Below are 18,284 nucleotides of genomic sequence, written 5' to 3' on the forward strand. Positions count from 1 at the left end.
AGAAGGGTCTTATCTAGCGAAACGATCGGTCATTGTTTTTGAAAAATAAAAATGTGTATACTTTTTAAGCACAAAAGCTTGTGTAGCACAGGCTCTGGGACACGCGTTCACGACGCTACGTACTGTTGAATCACGTCGAAAGGTCAGAAGGTCAAAAGGTCTTTGTAAACACTACAGACCCAGTGTTTACAAAGCAAACGCGCAAAGACTAAGAAAGTGCAAGTAAGTCAAACACTGTTTACAAACAAAAAGCTACAACGATGTCGGACGATTCTGAAGTTGTAGGAGAAAATAAGATGGAGTTTTTCACCATACTCAGCACACAGACAATGAACTTAGATGTCATACATAGTAGTGATGGGAAGTTCGGATCATTTTACCGACTCTGACCTTTGAGTCTCGTTCAGCAAAATGAACGAATCTTTTTTTCAAGTCATTTCGTTCATTTTAGCAAAATATAATTAAAATGTTACGTTTTACCTCCCTAACACATCTACTGCTTACACAAACGTTGATCACACTACAAACAAGACAAAACTATAATGCTATAAGAAACAGAAAAGATTGTTTACCTGGGTCTTTAGTCTATGATTAGCTCACCTCACCTCTTATCTGACAAGTTTTCGGGTTTGAGTCGTTCGTTCATCACGTGACAGCCCATAAGATGAACGAACGACTCGAAAAACAGGTGAACTAATTCCAGTACAGAACCTAATAGGATGTTGCACATGTGCGACTGAACGAATCACTCCCCGAGACGACTCGTTCTTCCCGAGTCACATTAAAGATTCGTTCAAAATGAATGAATCTTTCAAGAATGCACATCCCAGAGCCTGTGCTACACGAGCTTTTTTTCTTAAATAGTATACAAATTTTTATTTTTCGAAAAAAATGACCTATCGTTTCGCTACATAAGACCCTTCTTCCTCGGCTGGGATCGTTTAGAGCCCTTTGAAGCCGCATTTAAACTACGTTTTGGAATAATTTTTTTTTACGACTGAAGAAAGAAAGACATGAACATCTTGGATGACAAGGGGGTGAGTACATTATTTGTAAATTGTTGTTCTGGAAGTGGACTTCTCCTTTAAAGAGCTTAAGATATGGATTGTAAAATTTTAATTTGATTACATTTTTAAAAGATTTATAAAATTGCTAATGTTTATGCCGCCTTTAGTTTACCACCAATTTTGATATTAAATGGGAATTATATCATAAATCCGAAAAAAAAAAAAAAAAAAAAAAAAAAAAAGTTACATTTATTAAGGCCCTATTATAGAATTTTGAAAAATTAATTAAAATTTAAAATTTAAATTTTATTAAATTGTTTAAGGTTTTATGAATTTAATTAATAAGATATGCCTTTTTATTATTAAGAGTTTATTAAATTAGAATCCACAAGGGAAGTAAAATGGATTTCGCAAGGCCATAAAAATATAATTTTTGTTACATTTTTAATTTAAACATTTGGGTTTATTTTGAATTAATTTTTAAATGATTAGTCAATTTATCTCTACATTTTAATGTAATAAAACAAAAATAAAAATGGATATTGAGGAAAAATTTTTAAAAAGGTTATGTGAGGGGAAAAATATTGTGTATTTTAATTAATTAGACATGCTTTTGTGATTGTTAAAAGTTTAGCTGTTAATGCTTTATGAATTAAATTGATTAGATATGCTTTTTGATTGTTAATATTTAATTATACCATTAAAATGGAATCTAGAAAAAATTAAATGAAAGTCATGGAATTTAGAAAAAAAAAAGAAAAAAATCTTTGTATATCTTAAAGTATTAAAAAATGCTTTTAATTTGTACATTTCAATTCATTAGATATACTATTCAATTGTTACAAATTTAATTTGTTAAAGTTATATGAATTCAGATAATTAATAACCCAATAATAAACCATTAAAATGAAAATCATGGAATTTAGGAAAAAAGTTTTTTTTTTTTTTAAAGCTTTTAATTTATGCATTGCAAAAATCATTAGATGTGCTAATTAATTGTTAAAATGAATTTATTAAAGTTACATTAATTCAGTTTTTTTTAAATATATTAAATCATTAAAATGGAATTCAGAAAAAAATAAAGAAAAATAAACAGAAATATAAAAAAATTAAATAAATAAAATGAACAAAAAATAAAACGGGAAGAAATTGGGAAGAAATAAAATAATTTCAAATTAGGCCCCACAAAAATCTTTTTAATTCATAATTTTCAATTAAATATTTTTTTATTTTTATTTTTTTAAGTAAAATCTTAGGACATTTTAATTTAACTATAAAAATGAAATCCAGAAACATTCAAATGGAAAAAAATGTGATTTGGGAAAAAATAAAATGGATTCAAACCAATAGTCATGAGTTGCATTAGAGGGATAGTTCATGCAAAATGGAAAAATCTGGTATTCACTCTGTCGACCATCATAATGACCTTTCTGTCATTCCAAATCCATAAAACTAGATGCTTTGAAGAAGTAAGCAAGAACCACAAAAAGAAAACATTATCTCAAGCCCTTAATCAATCATTGTACATTAGAGAAATGGCAAGCAGAATGGGAAGAATGTCAAAATGACAAATTATATAAAATAAAATTGTTTGAAATACAACCAGGCCTTTGGTCAGGATGAACTTTTGTGTGGACGAAAGCTGCATGGTCTTTCTTTGAAATCAAAATCTGTTTTCTTACTCACTTGAACCTTTTATCAGGTGTCCAGATAACCGCGAACTCGATCAGATTCTCAACGACTACATTCATCCTTCAGAGTCAGATCCGGTCAAACGGCAAATGTACGTATCGTCCCGTCAGACCTTCACGTGTTTGAATGTCTGACGCTTTCACTATTTTGCTTTTAAAGACTGATATTATCTGACATTATAGCAACCTTTTCCTACCTCGCATGTTTGATACTGTTTTAACTAAACCACCTTCGACACAGCTGTCATGTTTTGTTTACGTTTGATTAGCTGCATTGCAGAGTGCACTCTTGAAGGGTTGCCATGTCCATTTTTTATAGCCACACTTCATTAAGCATCTTTGGGCTTGTTATTTGGGCTCGGCTCATAAAACGATCAACTTTATGGCGTTGCATGTCACAGTATTTTGTGATGTGTCTTATGTAATAATGCTTAATAACCCGCGTCATGGCCGCATCACCATCTCGGGTGTGTGTTATTTTCTAATAATTCAACAGCCCGCCATCAATTACTCCGCCTATGCTGCAGTTACCACACCTCAAGACATTGTTCTGATGTATCTCAAGACATTCATCAGGTTCTTGTCCTTAAAACACTCTTGTGTGTGGGATAAGTTTCTTATGCATCTCATCTACCTCACTAGTGAGAAATGTTCTGTAGCTTATAAATTGCAAAACCATTTTTTTTTATTGTCAGAACAGCGCTGACAAGTTTCTGTGTGTGCGAGTGTGTGTCTGTTCTGTGTTTGTAAGGGAGAGAGAGTGGGAGAAATTGAGTATGTGCTTTCTGCACATAATAAAACAATTTTTGTGGCAGAAACATGGAAATTATTTATCCTGTTGTTTGCTGTATTTAACAGCTTGTTTAGTGTTGTTGTGGGTTTTGGTTATTTTAGGATCTTTGAAATGACTAAAATCGTTTGGTGAAGTGATATGAACATGTAACGCGGTCAAAACCTGCCTGGAGCTACTTTCGGCATGAGTTTCCTTGAAAATAATTGCACACCTTAGAATGTTTGTCAGCCAATCAGATTTAAGCATTCAACAGCCTAGTAGTATAATTAGAATGTTCGTTGGCCAATAAGATTCAAGCATTCAACCACACCAAGTATAATTGGAACGTTCGTCAGCCAATCACATTGAAGCATTCAACAGCCCTGTGGTATAATTAGAATGTTCGTTAGCCAGTCAGATTCAAGCATTCAACAGCGTCATAGTATCATTTGAACATTTGTCAGCCAATCAGATTCAAGCATTCAACAGTCCTGTGGTATAATGAGAACATTCATCGGCCAATTCTATTCAAGCATTCAACAGCCCTGTGCTATTATTAGAACATTCGTCGGCCAATCAGTTTGAGGCATTCAACAGCCTAGTAGTATAATTAGAATGTTTGTCAGCCAATCAGATTCAAGCATTCAACAGCCCTGTGGTATACAATGTTCGTCGGCCAGTCAGATTCAGGCATTCAACAGTGCCATAGTATAATTTGAACGTTCGTCGACCAATCAAATTCAACCATTCAACAGCGCCGTAGTATAATTTGAACGTTCATTGATCAATCAGATTCAAGCATTCAGCAGCCTTGTAGTATAATTAATATGTTCGTCGGCCAATCAGATTCAAGCATTCAGCAGTCTTGTAGTGTAATTAGAACACTCCTCAGCCAATCACATTCAGCGGCCTTGTAGTGTAATTAAAACGGCCCTCAGCCAATCATATTCAAGCATTCTACAGCCTAGTAGTATATATGGATTTGTTCTTATTTGTTGCTTTTTTAAAAGTAAGATCTGGCAACTCTAATGAGTTAAAATGTACCTTATTCGCTGTGATTTCACATGTGGTTGCCACTACCTGAATTTTTTACCTGTATGTGTACATTGAACAAATTGACAACCTGCAATTCAATACATTTAACCTGCCATCAAAACAAGCATAAAAATGCACACGCGTCAACGATGACGAACGTAGATTTAACACTGAGCTGACATCATACCGCAATTCTCAACACAGCGGCTGACATTTTCACATTTCTTGATCGCCTGCTTCTCGTTTCAATGACTTTTTACGGCTAAGTATGGCGTAAGTGCGGCGTATGTGCAGCATTGTCAGTCAGTGAGATTGTGTCTGGCCCTTTTCGGGGGTTTATTGATGTCAGACTCGCAGGGAAAACTAGGGCAGATTCATTTCTGAACTTTTCATAAAATGCAGTAATGACTTGACTATTAACTTGATGAAGTGGATCATTTTCCGCCTATTGTTTTTTCATGGAACGGGTTTTGGGTTATATTTGGATCCTCACATCGTATGACTTGCAAATCAACAAAAGGTCCGTAAATGCCGAAACAAAGCAGTGGTTTGGAGTTAGAAATGAACTCTTTGCAGTGTGATAACAGGCCACAAAATCAACACTAGAATAGCGTTCGGCATCTCTCAGGGAGGGTTTGTTGGGAATTATTGTGAAAGCCAATAGTTTAAGAGATTTTCCTCGGAGATCAGTGCTGATTCATATTATTCCATAACAGAAACTCATTATGCATGTACAGACAAGTCGATTAGATCATCTTTAAAGGAATAGTTCACCCAGAAACTAACATTTGCTCAAAGTTTGCTTAGCCTCAGGTCATCCAAAGATGTATGTGAAGGGGTGCCGTCGGAATGAGAGTCCAAACAGCTGATTAAAAACATCACACAATACTCTCATTGTGACGGCACCCATTCACATCCATTGGTGAGCAAGTGATGCGGTGCTACATTTCTCCAAATCTGATGAAGAAACAAACTCATCTACATCTTGGATGACTTGAGGATGAGTAAATTGACATCAAATGTCATTTTTTGGTAAAATTAGTCCTTTCATTTATTTGAGAAGCAAAATTACACACAATATCAAGTCTTGCTTTCTGTAAAATGGATCAGAATTAAGTGACTTTATGCTTAAAGATGAATATGATCTTTAAAAGAGTAGTTCACCTAGAAATGAACATTTCCTGAAAGTTTACTCATCCTCAGGTCATCCAAAGATGTATCTGAGTTTGTTTCTTCATCAGACATGGAGGAATGTAGCATTGCATCACTAGCTCTACAATGCTTGTGAATGGGTGCCGTCAGAATGAGAGTCCAAACCGCTGATAAAAACATTGCAATAATCCACAATCAATCCACACCACTCCAGTACGTCAGTTAACATTTTGAGAAGACAAAAGCTGTGCGTTTTAAGGCGTTTTTAACTAAAATAAGAGTCCATAATCCATAATAAATCTTTCTCCAGTGAAAAAGTGGTCTGGTCTGAATCAGGAGAGACATCTGTATAGATCAAGTGCTGTTTACAAGCCAAAACAATTTAAAAACAGTTCTAAACACAAATATGGTTGGATTTTGATGTGAGAGATAACAGGAGATGGACTTTTTCCATTGGAGGGGGCATTATTATGGATTATGGACTTGTATTTTAGCGTTTTGAAGTTAAAAATGTCTTAATTATGGGTTTGTTTCTTACAAAGAGGCAGCTTTTGTCTTCTCAAGATGTTAATCGATGGACTGGAGTGGTGTGGATTACTTGTGGATTATTGTGATGTTTTTATCAGCTGTTTGGACTCTCATTCTGACGGCACCCATTCACACGCATTGGTGAGCAAGTGATGCAATGCTACATTTCTCCGAATCTGATGAAGAAACAAACTCATCTACATCTTGGATGACATGAGGATGAGTAAATTGACATCAAATGTTAATTTTTTTGGACGGCACCCATTCACATGCATTGGTGAGCAAGAGATGCAATGCTACATTTCTTCAAATCTGATGAAGAAGCGAACTCACCTACATCTTAAGCAAACGATTTCAGTAAACTAACAAATCTCTTCTGATCTTACAGCCGTCTTAATTGTAGTTAATTGTGTTTAGAAAACATCCAGCAAGGCAAATCGTCTAAACGGTCTCACACGTTCTCGTCTCCTGACAGACAGTAGGGGGTTCAAATGATTTAGCATCACGTCCAAACCTTTTTTCTGTTTGTTACGCAACATCGAGTGCAGCGACTGGTTTGTTTATGTTTCAGGAATCATCTGTCAGAACATGTTCCACACTTCCATCTAAATGCTTTTGTGTGCTTTGGAGGAAATCTGAAGCCGGTGAACGGCGTCAGCTTCGGCTCGGCTCCGGCTGCGTGAGGTTCGAATGAGCGATGGCTTTTATCAAGATAAGCATCGGCTTCTGGAACACAATGGAAACGCGTCACGGCGGGTTGAGACGCCGGACACTGGATAGATGAGGTTGACCGCTGAGGTTTAGGGTGGTTTGACTAACGCTCAGGAGTTGGGACACAAGCGCTTATTTTGACTATTTCCCGAATGTTAGAATAGCAGTACTGTGATGAAATCAAACAGATGGTGTTTAGTCATGAAAATGGAAATTACTGTAACGTGGAATTTGGATGGAGAAATGAAAAATAGGACTGTAACTTAATAAAACGGCGATTTGGACTATTCTGTAAATATGAAAACGCAAGAGAGTCGCTTCACCAGCATTTCACCATTTCATTTGATAAAACTGTCATCATATATAGAAATTGGAAGGTCTTTACTAAAATCTGACAAAATAAAAGTTTTAACTTACTAAGTTAATTACTGTTCATAGTAAGTAGTAAACTTAGTAGTATAAATTTACTACTGTTTTGTACAGTAGAATGTATTTCTCATAATAATAATAATAATAATAATGACAATAATATTTTATTGTATTTATTAATTGAATTAGTTAATTGAATGTGTGTGTGTGTGTGTGTGTATATATATATATATATATATATATATATATATATATGGTTCCCAAATTTATACAGTTAATTGTTTTTATTTGTTTGTTTGAAGGAAAAAATTGGGAAAACAGAATTTGGGGAAAAAAATAAAACTGATTTCATTCGGCCTTAAAAATGTCTTTTTTATGAAACCTTCAATAAATTGTTGTTAATTTGTATTACATTTAATTAGTCAAACATGCTTTTTGATAACTAATATTAAATCCAGAAAAGTTAAAATGGGAAAAAAAAGGAATCCAAGAAAATTAAAACAGAATAAAATACTGAATTTAGAGAAAAAATGGAAATCAGTATTTATTTATTTATTTATTTATTTATTTATTTATATTATTACGTTTTAAAAAACAAATTCCATTTTGTCCCTAAGTTCTTTTTTTTTCTGTTTTAATTTTCCTGGATTCCGTTAATAATAATACTACTACTGAAAATGATGATAATAATAAAACTGATTTCATAAAGACCTATAAATATAATTTTTGCTAAACCTTTAATAAATTCTTAAATTGTATAAGTTTTACGATTTCAATTAAGTATGATTACTAAAAATTGAAACTAGAAACATTAAAATGAAAAAAAAAATGATAGGAATGTATTGATTACACATACTTTATGATTGTTTTATTAAATGATTTGAAAATTTAATTAAATGATTAAAGTGAAATCCAGAAAAAAATAAAACTAAAAGCACTGAATTTGAAAAAAAAAAAACTGGGAAAATGGAATTTTTGGATTTCATGAGTCCCTAAAAATATAATTTTTCATCAACTTTTCATTAATTGTCATTCATTTGTATTAAATTTAATTAATCGGGCATGCTCTTTGATAACTAATGTTAAATCCAGAAAAGTTAAAATGTAAAAAAAGAAATCCTGGTAAATTAAAATCCAGGAAAAAAAAAAAAACCTGAATTTAGGAAAAAATTGAATTGAACATTATCATTATCGTTATCATTATCATTATTATTATTATTGTTTTTGTTGTTGTTGTTATTATTATTGTTTTTTATATTATTATTATTTTTTTAAAACATTCTATTTTTTTTTCTAAGCGCATTATTTTTTTTTTTTTTCTGTTTTACATTTTCTGGATTCCTATAGTAGTAGTAATAGTAATAATAATAATAATAATAATAATAATAATAAAACTGATTTCATAAGGCCCTATAAATGTCATTTTTGCTAAACCTTTTTTTTGCTCTAAATATAATAAATAATATAATGCAATTGTATTATTATAATATTGTATAATTGTATTATAATAATATAATATAATATAATATAGATAGTTACAATTATGATTTCAATTATTAAATATGATTACTAAAAATTAAATCTTGAAAAAATATCCAGAAACAACAAAAATTTGGGGAAAATTGAATGGTTTCATAGCCCTACAACTCACTCATTTGAATATTTAATGCATATGTAGACAATTTATTTTTGCCTACAAAACTCATTTTACGCAATTCAGCAGAGACCTTTAAATTAAAAGCTTTTTCAGATAACGAGAAACATAAATTCAGTCAAATGTGTCCAAACTTCTGACTGGTAGTGTAAATCTTACCAAACCAGCTAGTTTATCATATTAGGTGTGACTACAGTCACGAAAATACAGTTTTCATATGAGTCTGATCATATCGGGGTGTGTGTGTGTGTGTGTGTGTGTGTGTGTGTGTGTGTGTGTGTGTTCTTCCCTGAAGTCAACATGAGTTCAGAACTGACATTTTGTAAATGTACATTCCTGCGTGCAGCCAGATTCAGTCACGTTATATAAGTCAAACGTGTTGCGAATGCTTTTTAAAGGCATTTTTCATTCCTTCCAAACGCACGTGTCACCACGAGCTTATCGTCGCACACCCTCGTGTTGAGTGGATGTACAGTGTGAGGGTTTTTCTCTACTGAGCGCTGATCTCACGTTACTTGTGTGTTGTGTTTCCAGGTTAAAGGTGTACGTCCACAGTCCTCAGGAGCACATCAGAGTCTTTCTGAAGTCAGAGCAAACACAACCCAACTCTCTCAGGTAAGATGAAAAAAAAATCTGTTGACAGATATTTTTGTAGTTGAATAGTCGTTTGTTCTTACATGACCTAATGCAGTGGTTCCCAAACTTTTTATACCAAGTACCACCAATAATGATCAGCGTTAAAATACAGGAGCGTAGTAGGCCGAACTATTCAGCTACAGCTCTGCACCGTTTAAAAACGAGGCAGTTTTATTATAACACTGTACAGCGCTTACAAACAGGTCAGTAAAATCTTAAATAATCATTCAATTAAAATGTGTTGTACCTAAAAGTTAAATAAAAACTGTACTGCACGCTGTTAAAAAAAAATCTGTAGTTTTTACAAAATAATTTTGGCAGCTGTGGTTGCCAGAATAATTTTGTAAAGAATAAAAAAAAAATTGTAAGTACATTTAAAACAAAAAACTGTGTTTTACAGTACAAAACTATAATTTACAAGCAAGAAAATTCTTCAACAACGCACACTGCTGTTAAAATCTGTTTTGTGCCTTTAACATACTGACATCCACCATAATAATGCAGGTGGTTAAAGAGAAAACCACATGAAGAATCAAAGCTCATCACAAGTAGTTTGGCCACAAGCAGAAGTATATGCTAATATACAAAAGTTGCACAGAGTCATTCACGCAAACACAAAACACCATCATGGTAACACACAACACTTAAATAATGCAACAAACATTCACAAAAAACATAAAAAAAAAAAACCATGATTATTTAAACAAAATACTTTCAAATGTGTAGTGTCACTCTATTCTGGGAATATCAGATTACGGTTTTCGACTGTAAATTATACATTGATTTGTTCTTTTTTACTTCTAAAAACTGTAACAATTAACAGCATTTTACTGTAAAATTACATGAAATGTCTGGTTAGATCTTTTACAGTTTTTCCCTGTATTTAGTACAGGAATTTACTGTTAACTTATTAACAGTTTGTTTTTTTTCTGTAGCATTTTTGTAATTTTAGTTGTAAAGTTTCGTACTTATTTTTTACAGTGCACACGTAAATGTACAAAATAAATTATAAAAAATAAAAACTACTAAAAGATTAAATTAAATTGTATTGTGTTTTAACAATAATTTATATTTTATTTAGTGATTCCTCTGCCTACCACTAGATGGAGCATGAGATCGCTAAGACGTAGATGTTACCGTACAAAAATATGAAATGTATTTATTTGACACAAACTGTCTGCAGTTGCTGATAGGTGTCTTAAGATTCTGTATATGAATGTAAAATGTATTTGACAGGAAACGTCTGCGATCGCTGACAGGTGTTTGAAGCTATACAGTATACAAATATAAAATGTATTTATTTGACACAGACCCCCGGCGATTGCTGACAGGTATCTGAAGTTACTGTTTATGAATAAAAAATGTATTTGACTCAAAACGCATGAGATCGCTGACGTAGTTGATGTTACAGTACAAAAATATGAAATGTATTTTTGACACCAAACCCCTGACGGGTTTCTGAACTTACTTGATTTATTATGCATTTATTATTTATTAGCTGGTTTGCAAATGTATGCATTAATTTATTTTTTATTTATTAATTTATTTATTTATTAATTATATCTGTATATTAATTTTAGTAATATATTTATTTTTAATGTATTTTTTTGTTTATTAATTTATGAGTTTAGTTAATAATATGAATTTGTTTTATTTATTTATTGAATTTATGATTTTTAAAATGTATTTTATATATTTGTTTGTTTATTTTGTATAGGTAATTTAGTTTACTGTTAGTTTTTGTTTACTAATTAATGTATTTTTGTTTATTAATTTATCAATTTAGTTAATAATCATTTATTGTTAATTAGCTTTGTTCCCACATTTATTTATTAATTTATTTTATTAATATATTTATTTGTAATGTGTTTTTTGTTTATTAATTAATTTATCAGTTTAGTTAATAATAATTCATTATTTAATCATTTGTTTCCCAAACTTATATATTAATGTTTTATTTATTTATTTATTGAATATGTTTATGAATTATGTATTTTATTTAATTTTTAATGAGGTCAGTTATTAATAAGTTAAATTATTTGTAAATTGTTAATTTAATTAATTAGTTAATCAATTTAGTTACTAGTCATTTATTAGCTTTGCTCCGATATGTATGTATTAATTTATTTTATTGATTTATTAATTATATCTGTGTATTAACTTATTTTATTAATATAATTATTTTTAATGTTTTGTTTGTTTGTTTATTAATTAATCTGTCAGTTTAGTTATTCTAATTTATTATTCATTAATTTGTTAATTCATATATGATTTTTTTATGTATATTATTTATTTGTTTATTTTATTTAGGTGATTTATTAATTTATTTAATTAATGCATTTTTTGTGTTTTTATTAATTAATTGATCAATTTAGTTAATAATCATTTATTATTTATTAGCTTTGTTCCCAAATTTATTTATTAATTTAGTTTATTAATATATGTATTTATTTATAATGAATTTTTTGTTTATTAATTAATTTATCAGTTTAGTTATTCTAATTTATTATTCATTAATTTGTTTTCCAAATTCATATAGTAATTTGTTTATTAATTGAATTCGGTTATGAATTTTCTGTATATTATTTATTTGTTTGTTTATTTTATTTAGGTGTTTTATTAATTTATTTAATTAATGAGTTTTTTTTTGTATTTTTCTTAATTAATGTATCAGTTTAGTTAATAATAATTTATTGTTTATTAGTGTTGTTCCCAAATTTATGTATTTATTTATATTTTATTTATTTAATTTATTGATTTATTAATTAAATCTGTATATTCATTTGTTTTATTAATATCATTATTTTGTATGTTTTTTTTTGTTTATTAATTAATTTATCAGTTTAGTTTTTTTGAACTTATTTTTCATTAATTTGTTTCCCAAATTCATATATTAATTGGTTTATTTTTTTTATTGAATTTATGAGTTTTTTTAATGTATTTTATTTAGGTAATTTATTCATGTATTTAATGAGTGAGTTTATTTTTATTAATTGGGTTCCAAAATTGGCAAAATATCCGAACAAATTTTACCAATACTCAAAATCATGAAAATGAATTGATCAAAAGCTCAGATAAAATAATTTTAATTATATAATTGGTGACATTGTCTGCTTTGGGCAAAAATAAATCAGTTTTACATTGCATTTACATACATGTTTTGCATTCCAGCAACCAAATGCTATCAAAAATATGAAGGGAAAAAAAAAGGAACAAGCTGTTTTTAGTGTTATGTTTGTGTTTCGTTCTGTTTGAGCACGTGACGCGTGTTTTCGGCTTCCTGTCCTTGTAAATGGCACCGCAGTGAAATGTGTGTGTTTTATTGTGTCTTCGGTAAGAACTGAGATAACGGAGGCTTTCCATTGGCCGACGCTCTCGCCCAGATTTATTTCTGCTCGTATGAAATCGACACAGATTCTTTATGGGAGTGACATCACTGCTCATAAATTCCCCCGCAGTTACGCACGTCGAGCGCTTTGGGACTCGTCAGAGATGCTTTTCTCTGCTTCGTTCTCCGACTGCGTGTTTTGGGGTCCCACGCTGCGCTCCGAGGGCCGTGTGGGAGCCGTAAAGCCCTGCGCACCTGTCGGCCCCGTACAGATGCCTGCTTTCAATCTGAACTGATGCTGGATCAGCGAGCGTGAAACAATTTCCTACAAAATTCTGAATTTGCCTCCATGATACGATATTTCTATTATGTAATATTTAACGTTGTTCTGTTTTTAGTTTTGTAAGGTTTTGTCGTGTCTTTTTTTTTTTTTTTTTTTTTTTTCAAAACACAAATAATTTTTATTACATTAATCATTTGGATTTAAAAAAATCAAAGTTTCTCTGTACCTCATTGCAAAATAAAAGTATATATAATTACTAAGTAAATATTATGATAATTATAATTAGATTTGTTATACTTATTTCTTAAATATGTATTTTTGTTACAAAAGTACGTATATAAAATTGATTAATAAAATTAACCTTATTTCTTCATGTATTTTTTGTGCACTACTTAATTCATTAAGTTAGATATTTTTTTAGAGAATGATTTATTATTTATTACTTTGGTTATTTGTTAATTTATTTATTTAATTTATGTACATATTTTTTCATTAAAGTATTTTATCTATGTAATTTATTTATTTATTATTTATTATGTCTTTTTAATGCATTTTTTAAAAATATATTTATTGATTTAAAAGTTACCTTTTACTTTTTTGTTTGCTAAAACACAACACTTTTGGTATGAGTTGCTAAAAAAAAAAAATAATAATAATTTTTTAATACTTATATTTAAGCATATTTACCACACATTTTTATTTTACTTTAAGCTAAATACAGAAAAATTGTAATAATTGCTAAATTCAGTTTTTGTTTTTGTTTTTTTAGTGTTAGATTTTTTTTAATGTTAGATTTATGATTATAAATTGTACTATTTTGCATAAGGAGCATTTTTTATTATTATTTTAATAATTTTTAGGAATAATTTTTATTACATTTAAGCATATTTACTACACATTTTTATTTTACATTAAGCTAAATACAGAAAATTGTAGTAATTGATTAATTAATTAATTAATTTAGTCATTAATTCATTTATTTGTTTGTTTAGTGTTAGATTTTCTTGCATTGGGGATTTGTTTCATGTTTGTTTATATATATATATATATATATATATATATATACATATATATATAATTTTAGGAATAATTTTCGTTACAATTAAGTTTATTCCAAGAAATTTGCAACTTCTTTGTTTTATGCAAATTATTTTCTATCTAAAAAATATTTTTTTATAATTTCAAGGAATAATTTTCATTATAATTAAGCATATTTACCGCACGTTTTTATGTTTTTTTTTTTTTACTTTAAGCTAAATACAGAAAAAATGTAGTAATTGCTAAATTCAGTTTGACTTAGTTTTTATTTAATGTTAGATTTATGATTATAAATTATACTATTTTGCATAAGGGGAATTTATTTTTTTTATTAATAATTTTTAGGAATAGGTTTTATTACATTTAAGCATATTTACAACATTTTTATTTTACTTTAAGCTTTAAGCTAAATACAGAAAAATTGTAGTAATTGCTAAATTAATTAATTAATTTGTTTATATATCTATTTGTTATTTTGCAAAAGGAGCATATATAAATAAATTTGGGGTAAGTACATTTTTATTGTTTCTCTTTTTTTTTTTTTTTTTTTTTTTTAAGAAATTAATACTTTTATTCACCAAGGATGTATTAAGTTAATAATTAAAAGTTTATTAAAAGTTAATAATAAATAATTTACATTGTTATAAAATATTTATATTTTGAATAAACACTGTGCTTTTTAAACTTGTTATTCATGAAAGAATCCTGAAAAAAAAAAAAAAAAAAAAAAAAAAAATCACAGGTTCCAAAAAATATTTGGCAGCACAACTGTTGATATTATCCAACATTGATCATTCTAATAATAAATCCGCATATTAGAATGATTTCTGAAGGATCATGTGACACTTAAGACTGGAGTAACAGCTGATAAAAATTCAGCTTTTCATCACAGGAATAAATTCTATTTTAAAGTATGTTAAAATAAAAAACATTATTTTATATTGTAAAAACATTTTGCAATATTACTGTTTTTTTTTTTCTATATTTTTAATCAAATAAATGCAGCCTTGATGAGCATAAGAGACTTCTTTAAAGACTATTACAAGTCTTACTGACCCCAAACTTTTGAACGGTAGTGTGTATATATATATATATATATATTTATATATATATATATATATATAATTTTAAGGAATAATAATTTTTATTACAATTAAGCATATTTACCACACATTTTTATTTTACTTTAAGCTAAATACAGAAACATTTTAGTAATTGTTAAATTCTGTTTTATTTAATGTTAGATTTATGATTATAAATTATACTATTTTGCATAAGGAGCATTTTTTATTATTATTTTAATAACTTTTAGGAATAATTTTTGTTACATTTAAGCATATTTACTACACATTTCAGCTAAATACAGAAAATTGTAGTAATTGCTTCATTCATTCTTTTATTCATTTATTTGTTTCTATCTAAAAAATATTTTTTATAATTTCAAGGAATAATTTTCATTATAATAAAGCATATTTACCACACATTTTTATTTTACTTTAAGCTAAATATAGAACAATTGTAGTAATTGCTAAATTATATGTATTCATTATTTATTTATTATGTTAGAATTATGATTATAAATTATACTGTTTTACACAAGGAATGTTTCTTGTTTATAAAATTTTATATAATTTTCTGAAATTCTATTTCCATAAAATATGCAGGTTTAATTGGCTAAATTTGGTCAAAAAGGCATTTCAGAAGATTTATCTGCATTATATATGTAAACCAAAATATTTAACTCTGAATAAAAAAAACAAAAAGTCCAAATGTAATTGTCTCATTGGATTTGTAACTCAAATAGTGATTTGATGGCTGGACAAACATCTCAGTGGAAGCGTCCGTATGATGTGATTCTCTCCTACAGAACATAACGACAGGAAACACTCCAGCGATTTCTGCCTTCACCTCATGACTCATTTCTGTCTTTTTCCTGCATTAATAACAGATGATGTGATTTAACCAGAGCTTAAAACGTTTTCCAAAACATGTTGATGGCCGTATGAGCAGATGATTGTTTTATGACACGTCATAATCGTCTCTCTGTCGTGTGTTTGTGGTTTGTTTTGTTTAGCGTTTCGGCTCTTCTTTACGGGAAGCTCCGAGCGCTCACAAAAGCAGCTTTCAGCGCTCGCCGTTAATATTTACTCAGTAAATAGACTTTTTTCCATCCTGAACTGACCGTTTAGTACTGCATTTATTCATCTAGGTTGCTGCTAATGTGTAAATACACTCGTTTTCAGTGTTTCATTAGGATGTGTAGAAATTAACATCAGCTTAGATTAATAAAAACGTTTGTATTCGTGAGACCTAATGCTTTAACTAATCTTAAATTCACCTAAAAAGGAAAATTAGCTGACAGTTTACTCCCCTCACGCCATACATAATTAGGATCAGATTTAGAGAAATGTGTCATTGCACACTGCACCAATGTATGTGAATGGGTGCCGTCAGAATGAGAGTCCAAACAGCTGATAAAAACATCACAATAATCCACAAGTGATCCACATTAACATCTTTGGAAGCAAATAAATATATTATTAATATTTAAATAATTTTAAGGAATAATTTTCATGACAGTTAAGCTTATTTACATATTTACCACACATTTTTATTTTACTTTAAGCTAAAAAAAAAAAAAAAAAAGGAAAAATTGTGATAATTGCTAAATTATATTTTATTTATTTATTTATTATGTTAGATGTTAGACGTTATGATTATAAATTATACTATTATGCATTAGGAACGTTTTTCTGTTTTTTAGAAATATAATTTTAAGAATAATTTTAATTAGCATATTAAGCATATTTACTTTATTTATATAAGCTAAATACAGAAAAAAATTAGTAATTGCTAAATGTAATTAATTCATTTTTTTTTTTATTTGTTTGTTTGTTTTTTTCATGTTAAATTTGATTATCAAGTATAATATTTTGCTTAAAGAGCACTCTTGTTTTCTTTTTATAATTTTAATGACAATTTTAATGACAAAGCATGTTTAACAGATGTTTATTTGACGTTAAGATAAATAGAGAAAAATTTGAGTAATTGCTTAATTAATTAATTATTTCTATGTATTAGTTTATTTATTGTTAGATTTATGATTATAAAGTATACTGTTTTACATAAGGAACATATCTTGTTTTTTGTTTTCTTTTGTTTTGTTTGTTATAACTTTGAGGAATAATTTTCATTATAATTAAGCATATTTACCAGACATTTTTATTTTACTTTAAGCTAAATACAGAAAAATTGTAATAATTGGCAAATGCATAATAAATATATATAAATAATTTATTTTCTTATTTATTAAGGAACATTTCTTGTTTTTTTTTGTTTTTTTTTTTTTTTTATAATTTTGAGGGGAAAAAAGTGTAGTAAGTGCTAAATTTAATTAATTAATTTATTTCTATTTATTAGTTTATTTAATGTTAGATTTATGATTATAAAGTATTTCTTGTTTTTTTTTTTTTTTTTTGTTTTTTTTTTTTTTTTTTTTTGGTTACAATTTTGAGGAATAATTGTCATTACTATTAAGCATATTTACCACATATTTTTATTTTAATTTAAGCTAAATACAGAAAAAATACTTTATTTATTTATTTATTTATTTATTTAAAGAACACTTCTTGTTTTGTTTTTTGTTTTTATGATTTAGAGGAATACTTTTCATTACAATTAAGCATATTTACCACACAATTTAAGTTTACTTTAAGCTAAATACAGAAAAAGTAGTAATTGTAGTAATTGCTAAATTCAATTTCTTTCTTTCTTTCTTTATTGTAGATGTTTATGATTATAGATTGTATTATCTTGCATAAGGAGTAATTTTGTGGAATTATTCCTTTATTATTCCCTTATAATTTTGAGGAATAATTTTCATTATAATTAAGCATATTTACCACACATTTTTATTTTACTTTAAGCTAAATACAGAAAAATTGTAGTAATTGCTAAATGTATTTATTTATTTCATGTTAAATTTCTGATTATGAAGTATACTATTTTGCTTAAGGAACACTTCTTGCTTTGTTTTGTTTTGTTTGTTTTTACAATTTAAGTTTACTTTAAGCTAAATAC

At 28.4% G+C, this 18,284-nt stretch overlaps 1 protein-coding gene across 3 annotated transcripts in view; it reads left to right on the forward strand.

The window, feature by feature from the left end:
• Positions 1–18,284, forward strand: part of znhit6 (zinc finger HIT-type containing 6) — a 45,686-nt gene that overhangs the window by 18,334 nt on the left and 9,068 nt on the right. For all 3 annotated transcript variants that reach the window (XR_007825564.1, XR_007825563.1, XM_051097375.1), the window contains exons 7-8: positions 2,710–2,790; positions 9,454–9,534. Coding sequence is in view for 1 of the 3 variants with exons in the window: in XM_051097375.1 (XP_050953332.1) it covers positions 2,710–2,790; positions 9,454–9,534 (162 nt within the window). In the remaining 2 variants the exon portion in view is untranslated. The remainder of the gene's footprint in view (positions 1–2,709; positions 2,791–9,453; positions 9,535–18,284) is intronic.

The sequence above is a fragment of the Labeo rohita genome, chromosome 23 (genome assembly GCF_022985175.1).
Source record: "Labeo rohita strain BAU-BD-2019 chromosome 23, IGBB_LRoh.1.0, whole genome shotgun sequence".
Taxonomy (NCBI): domain Eukaryota; kingdom Metazoa; phylum Chordata; class Actinopteri; order Cypriniformes; family Cyprinidae; genus Labeo; species Labeo rohita.